The sequence below is a fragment of the Rhodamnia argentea genome, chromosome 1 (genome assembly GCF_020921035.1).
Source record: "Rhodamnia argentea isolate NSW1041297 chromosome 1, ASM2092103v1, whole genome shotgun sequence".
Lineage (NCBI taxonomy): Eukaryota > Viridiplantae > Streptophyta > Magnoliopsida > Myrtales > Myrtaceae > Rhodamnia > Rhodamnia argentea.
In genome coordinates this window covers 18,207,412-18,217,727 of record NC_063150.1, presented here as the reverse complement: position 1 = coordinate 18,217,727, position 10,316 = coordinate 18,207,412, and the positions used below count along the sequence as shown (strand labels likewise).

General features: G+C 38.3%; 1 protein-coding gene across 2 annotated transcripts; it reads right to left on the bottom strand.

Annotated features, from left to right (window-relative positions):
- Positions 1–1,889: 1,889 nt before the first annotated feature.
- Positions 1,890–4,041, bottom strand: LOC115755345. Of its 2 annotated transcripts, none has more exons than XM_030694703.2 (2): positions 3,383–4,041; positions 1,890–2,314 (listed from the first exon to the last, which is right to left on the bottom strand). In XM_030694703.2, the coding sequence occupies exons 1-2, from the start codon at positions 3,856–3,858 to the stop codon at positions 2,149–2,151; spliced, it is 642 nt and encodes a 213-aa protein (XP_030550563.2). In that variant the 5' UTR covers positions 3,859–4,041; the 3' UTR covers positions 1,890–2,148. The 2 variants fall into 2 exon arrangements, with proteins under 2 accessions (XP_030550563.2, XP_030550564.2); XM_030694704.2 differs by having other exon boundaries at positions 1,890–2,308.
- Between the last annotated feature and the right edge of the window lie 6,275 nt (positions 4,042–10,316).

Genomic DNA, 10,316 nt, shown 5'->3' with positions numbered 1-10,316 from the left:
ATGAGTCATTACTCATTAGAGTGTGATTATGTTTTGGTCTTTTTTTTTTTATAACATATTTTGGTTTTATAGGAAAGTGTTTTTCCAATTGAAATGGGAAGTCTTTTTTTCAATTGAAGAGTAGTAACCCGTTTTGAATTTTGCATGCGATGCGGCCATGTTCTCGTCGCTACAAACATTACTGTTCAAGAATCAAGAGAGATCATAGGCCAAGTTCTTTCGCAGAGAAAAAGTTGGAAGGGACTTGGGCGATCAAATGGGTAACTGTATTATTCACCCTTCCTCGCTCTTTTAAATAACAAAAATAGCTATAAAATTGAATGGGATGATGGGCCATTCTTTTCTATTGTTATTCAGTGGGACCGGTCCGATTCCTGGGTAAGTCCATGAAATCAGTGGCTGTTCCCAGTTCCCATTTTGTGAAACCGATCCCTAGTGGGCGATTCCCGATTCCAAGATGAGAACCGCCCACTTTGGAACCTATCATCCCTAGTCGAGATTTTTTTTTTCTCCCAAGGAAAGGATATTGCTTCTTTCCTTCTGCCTATGACCGGACACAATCAACTCATTCACACATTATTTCCTCCCAAATTCCTTATCCACATGGGCATAATTTGGTTCCCCACTTACCCTCATTATGGCCGACATTCATAGCTTGTAATTAGGAGAGAATCGGCTGAAACATTTGCTCAATCTCTTTGCAAGTAGACATACGTCGAGCAAAAGTTGGATTCTCCTTTTTGCCCTTAGATGGTCGGCCACAAGATGCCAAATCAAATTCACTCTCACGCCCCCTCAATTAATCAAATTCAAGCATAGTAGAGTTGGCCAAAAATCACCTTAGTCCACCTATGAAATGTGAAGTCCTTTGGGCGAAATTTTAGGTGCCAACACAAGAATCATAGAGCGGTTCTCCATTTTAGGCTGGGGAGTATCTAACACCCGGGAACCCATTACTCCAAGATGTCACCCCTCCGGCAATCTCTCTCTATTTTTTTTTTATATGAAATTGCCTACCTTTTGTTATTGATGAAATTACCAACTATTCCGATAACTTACAATCATTTGTATAGATAGAATACCAGCGTGTTATAGTCACTAAATGTTATTTGAATTGCTACTTATTAACTTTCATTTGAATGTTTCAAATTACTAAATGTTCCAATAATTAGCGGATAATTATTTAAAGAGTTTATGTTGCCATGATGAAACCACTGACTCTTATTTGAGTCAGTTGACAACGTGCATTTGTGCAATTTACCGAAATCTGTAAATTGCCAGACTTTTATTGGAAACTGTTATCCTTTTCAAATTTACGACATCTTCTAAATAAAATTATCAACTCTTATTTGAACAAATAACCCACATTTTATTTGATCTCAAAATTACCAATAGTCTTCGACAATTTACCAATATTTATTTGCACGGCTTATTATTGCTTGTTGAAGTCACCAAATGTTATATAAATTCACAATTCTTTTTTGAGTCCATGTACCAATGTTTGTATGTTGCAAAAGTACTGATTATTCTATTTACTAGCATTTACTTCAGGATCTTACCCACGAGTTGACCGTATTTTATGTGAAATTACCGACACTTTCCCAAAATTATTTGACTATATCAATAATTTACTAACTTTTACTTGTGGAGTGACAGAGAATTTCAGACTATACTCAGCAATCATGGTCTGTCCCGAATCCCTGATATGGAAGAACCAAAGGAAATTAGTCTCTGTCCAAAGCAAAAGACCATGTCTACCACATCCCTCCATGGTCACTTTTGTTACTTTCTTTCTATTTCTTGTGAGGAAAATTAGCGGCATTTCTTTCCAGCGGCAAATTCCTCCACGATAGCGTATTATCAAAATAATGAAAATCTGCAGTTTTCTCTGGTATTTACAGCAGTAATGAGGTGGTGGAATCAGGCTGAGAAAATACATAATTTTCACAAAGTTTTCACTACTACAAGGAGCTTGTTTGGAGATTGCCCCAACATTTCTGATCAAAGGGCCACAAGGCCCACAACCCCCAGGGAAGATTTGGGCTGAAAGGCTTGAATTTGTGGTTTCTTTAGGCCTTTTGAACGTGATCATTTTGGTTGAAGCAACACACACTTTGTGAACACAAAAGCACAGGTGGGTCATCATCATCATGCCAAGAGCCAGAAGTTTCTGTACGTCTTGGTGTTGAGAAGGTAACCACCATTCTGACCCTTCTTCTGAACCCCAACGCAGGTGCACTTGCTGTTCTCTATCAAATACTCCGCCATGTCCGTCAATCTAGTGCCTCTCAGCGACCCTCCGCGTCTCCTACATCTGTTTGAATTAGAGGAGCTTCAAAGAGCAACAGAACAAGCAGTAACAGCAGTAATCACATCTTCAGCAATGAGCTCGACGTATCTTGTGCTTGCATTTGAATCTTCAAAGCATGTGGATTTTGCAGACATATAGATGGAATTCATGCAACTATCAATGAGCCAGAATCTTTGGAGATGAAACAAGCTCTGAATGCGAATTCCTTATTAACCCAATGGGTCCACATAGAGAGAAATGAAGAGAAAAACAAACACAAAAAGAAGGAGGAGCTTGAAGAAACTGGAGACGTATGAGCTCCACATTGTTGTTCCATTATGGTTGTGACTTCTTGCACAGAACATAATTCATGTATAAGCATTGACTTTCTATCTATGGCTAAACAGTTCCCGTGCATCCGTTGGGACTACTCGAGTAAAAGGTTCAGATAAACCGTGTTGTAAAATAGGTATATGACCTTAAGTTGTTTGTCTTATATACAAAACATGATTAACTACTCAGACAGCAAACTCGGATTGCAATTTGAGGCAGAACGAATCTGAATGTGCTATTTGCCCTGATTAGTCTTTTTGAGTCATGACATTCACGAGATCGACTAAATATCCATTGCACTTTCTACCTCAGGAGTCACACAATAGATCTAACCCTAGCTGCAAAGATCATTTCCTCCAATAAATTGCAATAATGCAACACACTCAAGAGGTAAAGTACAATACAATAAATCGCTTTAACAACTAGTGGATGATAGCTTTTCCAATTGCTGAACGTATGAAAGGGACATATTGGCGCAAGAATCTTCATTGTTTATGATAACATTGTATCAGCTTTTGAAAACATGGTTTGTAAGAACGATAGGTCAATGACCCCATAGAAAGTGTCTAATTAACATGCAGCAAAGGCCTAAAAGAAATTGGAATTCATGACCTTAACCAAACTCAAAATGAAATTGAAAAGAAAGTATGAGCACACGCAAATTCCACATTATCATCATCAAAATCGTCTCGACATTGGCTCAATCTCGAAAGTGCCCTAACAATAACATATCCAAAAGAGAGAGACAATTAATCTTACCCTAATATTGCTGTGGAAAAGCTCCGGCGCTGCCCTACGATGAGCACGTCGATCTCATGCGACGTGCATTGCGAGAGAATAGCTGAAGCCTTATCCTTATTACCTTCCAGTTCTATCCTCGCCGTTCGCACCCGAATGTTCGGCTGCACCACCTCACACGCATGCTTCATTTCATCAAGAAAATCCACCTCCGATCCCCCGTCTCCGCCGCTGTCACCACCTCCATTCCGATCCACGGACGCCCCGCGACTGCTACCGCTTTGGCTATTCCCTGAGGCCACGAAGCTCGGCCTCTTGAAGAGCGTTGCGAGCGTGGTCCTCCACGAATTAGGGTTTTCAATGTGGAGGAGGATCAGCTCATCGTGCTCGACCACGCCGTGCGACAGGGTGTATTGGAGCGCAGCAGCCGACTCGCTTGTGGGATCCGCGACCACCATGACTTTCCGTGGGGCCGTCGTCGGGGGACCAACTTCCATGGTGGCGGTCGTCCGCTTCTGCTGCTGCTAATACCATCAATAACGCAACAAGAAACTGCCACAACGAGTTTGAAGGAGTGCTTTTTTTGTTCCTTGTGGGTGGAGGAGGAAGAAGAGATGTGGGGAAGGTGACAGGTAATATGAGGTTGTCTTGATCTATGTTTGTTCGCGCACGTTGGCATGTAAAATTATGCTACGCACGTAGTAATAGGCTTTATGGTTTTTGTTTGCGTTTTCTTCTTTTTTACTCATTGTATATCCATTTATAAGGTTTTAAGGGGCATTAAATGATGCTTCGTTCTCTCCACGCTACATATACAGAAGATCCATCCATGAGAATAGGTCCCAGATAGAAAAGTTACGACGCATGCCAAAACGATAGAGATCCTTGGACCTTGCCTAGCTACCTCAAAAACCTAGGACACCATAACCTCTCTCTCTCGCTATCTCTCTCTCTGCGCAGCCTGAGGCGACCTTCGGCCTTGTTTAGTAAGAGGGACTCTTAGAAAGAGAACGAGAATGAGTCACTAATTACGATTGATCCGGTTATTTGGCAGCACATGTTACCAGGAAATGCGAGTAAATCGTGGAAATGAAATCCCATTGTTTTCGGATGGAAATAATGACACAAAACAGTTCTTGAAGTTTCGCCGAATGTGTAATATGGTCTTTAAATTTTAAATTTGTTCTAATTTGGTATATGATCTTTAGCCCAATATGCAATATTGTTCTTGATCTGTATTTCAATTTTTCGGGACTTGTATTTCATGTCAACTTGCGGAATGACCAAAAAAAAAAAAAAAAAAACTGATGCTCGTAACGATCCTGGCGAATATATATCTGTTTTGACATGAAATGGATAATCCATATATCAATTTCTATTTATGAGATGATAAAGTATGGCAAAATCAACCAAGAAGTTCACGAGGAATGCCCGTAGTGGTTCACGAAAAAGACCGAGAATACCAAAGGGAGTATTCATGTTCAAGCAAGTTCAACAAACCATGGATATAATGTACGGGGTCGGGTAATTTCTGGTCCTCCGCCGGTACTTGGATTCAATGGTACAAGAAGGGGACACCATTGCCGAAAAAAGGATTTCGGTTATAGTTTTCCTTGCGATGGTCCGGGACGGGCGGTACTTGTGATATTTCCGCCCGGGACGCATTTATTGGCATTCGGATGTTAAATACCATGGGTGGGTTACTTTTATGGCATTGAAACACATCACATTATGGCAGGGAACGTTTCACGCTTAATGAATCTCCACTTATTGATGGGATGGTTAAGAGATTATCTAGGTAAACCTCACAACTTATCAATGGATAAACCCCTTGGTAGAATAGTTTATCGGTTGGGCGTGGATGTCTTATTGGACATCTTGTTTGGGCTCTATTCCGGCGGGATATTGGCGAATTGATTGAAACTTAGCATGGGCTCATGAACCACACCTTAGCTAATTATCGATGGAGGATAAACCAAGGCTCTTCCATGTACAAGCAAGATTGGTGGATTAGCCCATTTTCCGTAGGTTATATATTCACGTATGCGCTTTCTTGATTGCCTCACGTCAGCAAATTTTAATTCTTTACTTTATATATATATATATATATATATATATATATATATATATATATCAGCCCTTTTCTCTCTTAGCCAAGTCCTCTAACATTTGCATCATGGTTTGGAAGAAAATTACATCAAGTCTTCCACCTACTTTCTTGGGCCTAATTTTCTTAAAAAAAAACCTCAATTTTAGGTCAAATTTCAAATTTGCCCTAAACTTTTTTTATCTCAGAAAAAATCCACAACTTTATATTCAATTCTAAATCTGCCCCAAACTTTTTTTTCGTCTAAGAAAAAATCCTAAATTTTAGTTTCAGTCCTAAATCTGTACAGAATTTTTTTTTTGTCTAAGGAAATATCATCAATTTTTACTCTAATCTCAAATCTACCCAATTAGCCCTCTGTCCAAAAATTACCATTAGTGGTTCCTAATTTTCATATCCTAGAACTGTTTCCTTTGAAGAATGTCTCTTCTTGGGTAGATTTGTTAACCACGTGGAAATGTCACGTCGGTCTGTGCCTATCGTCCTATTACTTTGCTAATCTAGATTTTTTTTTTATTGATGTGAAAATGTCATGTCAAGTTGGGATTGGACCATGGGATATATTTGAGAATACATTGAAAATTTGTGATTTTTTAGACAAAATAAAATTTGGGACAGATTGGGGATTGTACCTAAAGTTTGGGGTTTTTTCGAGACAAAAAAAGTTCAGAGCAGATTTGGGATTGAACATAAAGTTAGTGGTTTTTTTTTTTTTTTTTCAGAAAACAATTGGAGTAGAATTGAGACTAGGCCTAAAGTTTGGTATTTTTTAGGGAATTAGGCTACTTTCTTGGGTGACTTGGCTTCTTTTTCTTTATCTATGCAGCTTTATTTTTTATATTTGTTTCACCTTCTTTTGCAGTGGCAAGGAGAAAGTGGCTACACTCCCTTCTTTTTCTTTTTGCAATTCTTTATATGAACTTTTGTAATGTTTGCTTAAGTTCTTTACACCCATCATCACTAATCATCTACTATTATAATGTTTCATTTTTACGTGCATTTATTAGTACATGTGGGTCATGGATGTACGGTTTTTTCGAGGTACTTGGATGTGATTGCCGCTATTGATAATATCTAAAAATATGCTTAAATAATCTATTTCGTGTAATTCTCGACTCAATTTAAAGCGAAACGTGATCGGATGTCATGAAACTTAGGTTTCATTCCGATTCCCGATTATAATCTACCGAGATAGGTTGGAGATCGGTTCAAATCGAGACCTCAAATTTGAGATCAAATTGAGATCGAAGGAAGAGAGAGAGAGAGATGGGTGACGCAGATCATGGGTAATAGGGAAGAAGGTTTGTAGGAGAAAGAAGAACAAAAAAAAAATTGAAACATGGATATAGTGTGGAGCTATTTCCACGTCATAATTTGCATCCACAATTTTCAAAAAGAAAACTTTCTTTGGACTTAAATACCCTTGTTTAAATTAAGCAATACTATGTGTATTTTCCGAAAAAAAAATCTTTACAGTTGAAAACCACGTCACACTTTTTCCCCTTCATATTATAAACTCTAAAGTAAACCAAGTGCTTCCTATCAACCTATAGACGATAAGCTCACATTCCCCAAAATTAAATGAATTTCCATATCGAGATATGAGATACGGATTTTATAAAGTCAAATCTTCTTTTTCTTCTTTAGACACACGTCCCGTTTAAAAAAAAAAAAATAGCACAGAAGAGATGTGGGGAGAGAGAAAGGGATGTGCGAGGCTCGTTAATTTATCAATCAATCTTGCCTTTTATGTGGAGGGCACTTCCGTCAAAAGCAAATTATAATTTAATTAGAGGTGCATTTGTCTCGCCACAAATAAATGATTTGAAAAATATTTTTCTAATGGTGACAGTTTGCATTGCTTGCAAAAATCAATGAACGAAAAGCATTTCCATCCTCCGACAAAAACGTTTAGATATAAATTTTTGTTTATTGAAAAAATTCATTGAGAAATTATTTCAAGTGATATGTGTGAATATTTTTCAAAAGAACACTTTTCAAATCATTTAATTTTCGCTAAATAAACTAAGCCTAAGTCGTGCATGCAACCATTTGAACTATGGAAATTTATTACCATATATCACGATGGATGCCTCTACTCTTTTTCGAAAGTCATAATCGTTCCTTTACTCTCTCTCTCTCTCTGTCTCCGTCTAAAACCGTTCATATACTTTTGGAAAAGTGACATCGGCCGTCCTTATTTCGTGCCAGCGACGGATTATGCTGACTTGGAACATAACTCCGTTAATTTTGCCGTTATCTTGAATTTTTTATGGGCCAAACTTTTTGTTCACGGGCCAAACACGAAAAAAAATTATCCCCAATTTGAAAATCCCTAATTTTTTCGAAGGGAATGATCCTTCTGGTTTTCAAATTGAGTTTGCCCCAATTTGGGAATACCAAAGAGTATAACCGAAGAATGAATGGTGCCACTTTTTAAAAATTACAGTACGGTTTGGAACGAAAGTAAAACAGAGGAACGATTTTGAATTTCGAAAAGGAGCAGAGAGATTAACCGTGATATTTACCCATTTCATCAAATGACGATTGTCAGTTCTAGCTGCTTAGTTACAGTTTTGAATCTATTGCTCCATAATACTTTTTACTAAAGAGCTACATATATTGAAATATATGACAACTAATTATAAGGGACAAAAGAAACACATTTTATTAATAACATTTACATACAAACAATGAAGTGGATATACAATACGTAATTTATCATGTGACATAGTTAAGTACAAGATAAAAAGGAGAAAGCTATATGAAATAGACTGAATCTTAGGGCACCGTTAGAACTTAGATGAGTTTATAAACTTTTGTAACTCCATAAACCTCTCACTTACAAGACGATTGGCAGAAGTACATCAAAAGTGCCAAAAGTTATGTAGGACACTCACTTTAAGCTCCGTTTGTTTCGTGAAAAATATGGCTTTTTCTGGAAAATGTTTTCCAAGAAATAATTTTTCCAAGAAAAAGTGTTTAGCCCAAACCTAAAAATCAACTTAATAACATTTTTCACCATTTGGTACGAAAATCCGATTTGATTTTCCTTAAAGAAAATTACTAAAAAATTCTAATTTTTCAAATCTTTTTGTTTTTATTTTTTAAAGTGGCTTTTTTTTTATATTTCTTTTTCTCTTTCCTTCTTCCTTGACCGGTCCCTCAACACGATCGGTGAGCTCGAGACTTGCCAAATTTCGGCGAGCTCGACCTCGCCAAAGATTCCAATGCTATCTAGTCGTATTTTTGATTGGGCTTCACTCGTTTCAATGATCAATCAAATATCGGGAACATAGAGTCAACCGTCAAACGTAAGCAAAATCTTTGAAGAGGATCACATAAGATGAGCATCGCTTCATTTCCTCCTTCACGGTAGAAGAAACGAACCAACTAATGAAGGAAGGAAAGCCAGACAATGACATGGCGGCGTGCAATCTCCCATGCACACGCGCACCCGACCCCAACCGCAACCCCAGCCAAGCCACGAACCGATCTCCTCCTCATCCCCTGCGCGCAGCCACACCTGATACAATCAACGCCACTCCCCCGTCGCCAGAATCCGCCACTCCGCCGTCCAAAATCCCCCTCTGCCTACAGTAAATTCGCAAGCTCTGGTCCGGATCGTCCACAGCCCACCCGAAATCCATTAGCTACCGGTGCTAGCTCTAAATCGAGACCGTGTATGCCTCGTCCTCCTCTTCCTCGAAGCCCTGCAAAAACTGAATCGTCACCCCCGCGAGCGCTCGCACTCCCCCTAATAGTTGCTTGCTCCCTCACCCGCGACGGTGAGGTCGAGGCCTCCATCCGCCACCTCCATGATGCGGATCCCCTGCTCGTCCCACTCATCGACTTTCATCCCCCGACTACGTTCGACATCTTGCTCGCTCCTTTTCTTGCCCTCGCCAAAATCATTCTCTACCCGCAGTTGGCCTACAAACTCCAATAGATCAGTGGAGAGGAGGACGCACGAAGAGCCATGAGAGATTGAAAAATGATTTCTTTTTTTTAGAAATGGAAATTATTTTCCCCAGTTTTAGATGGAGACTTTCCATTGAACGAAAAATATTTTCTTTGACTACATATTGTCTACCTCTCACCCCAAACACCAGAATTTAGGTAAAAACGCTTTTCAAAATAATATTTTTCGTGAAAATAAACGGTGCCTTAATGTCAAAAGTTTCCGTCGAATTACAGTGCCAAATCGGAAAAAAAAAAAATCATTTAAGTGTCTTTGGCAAGAAATTATAGCCAAACTAATTGAGTGGCATTTATAAATTATTTTTCAATCTAATGTGGATTTTTTTTTAAAAAAATTCAGTCAACGTGGATTTCTAAAATTAAAAACAGGCTAAAAAAATTAATTTGAAAATAAGCTTTAAAAAAACAAGATAGGGCGAGGGCCGGCCATTGTTGACAACGTGGTTCTTAAATATTATTTATTAATTTATTCACTTAATTTATAGGGCTTTCTGGTGATCCCGCCCGACCAATTCTCGGTTTGCCATTTCTGAAAATAATATAATTGACAACTCGTGGGGGTATCGCAGTGGAAAGCCCTCGCCACCTGTGTAACCTTCTGTTTTTCTTTTTTAAGCTTAATTATAGATTATTTTTATTATTTTTTAATCTAGTTAATTTTTATTTTTCAAACTTTTTATCTTTTTTTAGTGCTGACTGGACCTCCAATGAGCCACATCGGCTTCAAATATTAATAAAAAAAAAATGCCAAGTTGGGTTTCCAGCCAAACATATCAAAGTTGGTACTTAAGTAATCATTTTCAAAAAAAACTCGACACTTAAGTGATTCGGTGGCAACATTTGGCTCTAAATGAGCATCATATACAA

Coding starts and splice junctions, on each gene's coding strand:
- LOC115755345 (XM_030694703.2), bottom strand. CDS start 3,858: ATGGAAGTTGGTCCCCCGACGACGGCCCCACGGAAAGTCATGGTGGTC. Junction 2,315..3,382: donor TTTTCCACAGCAATATTAGG/GTAAGATTAATT, acceptor TAATTCAAACAG/ATGTAGGAGACGCGGAGGGT.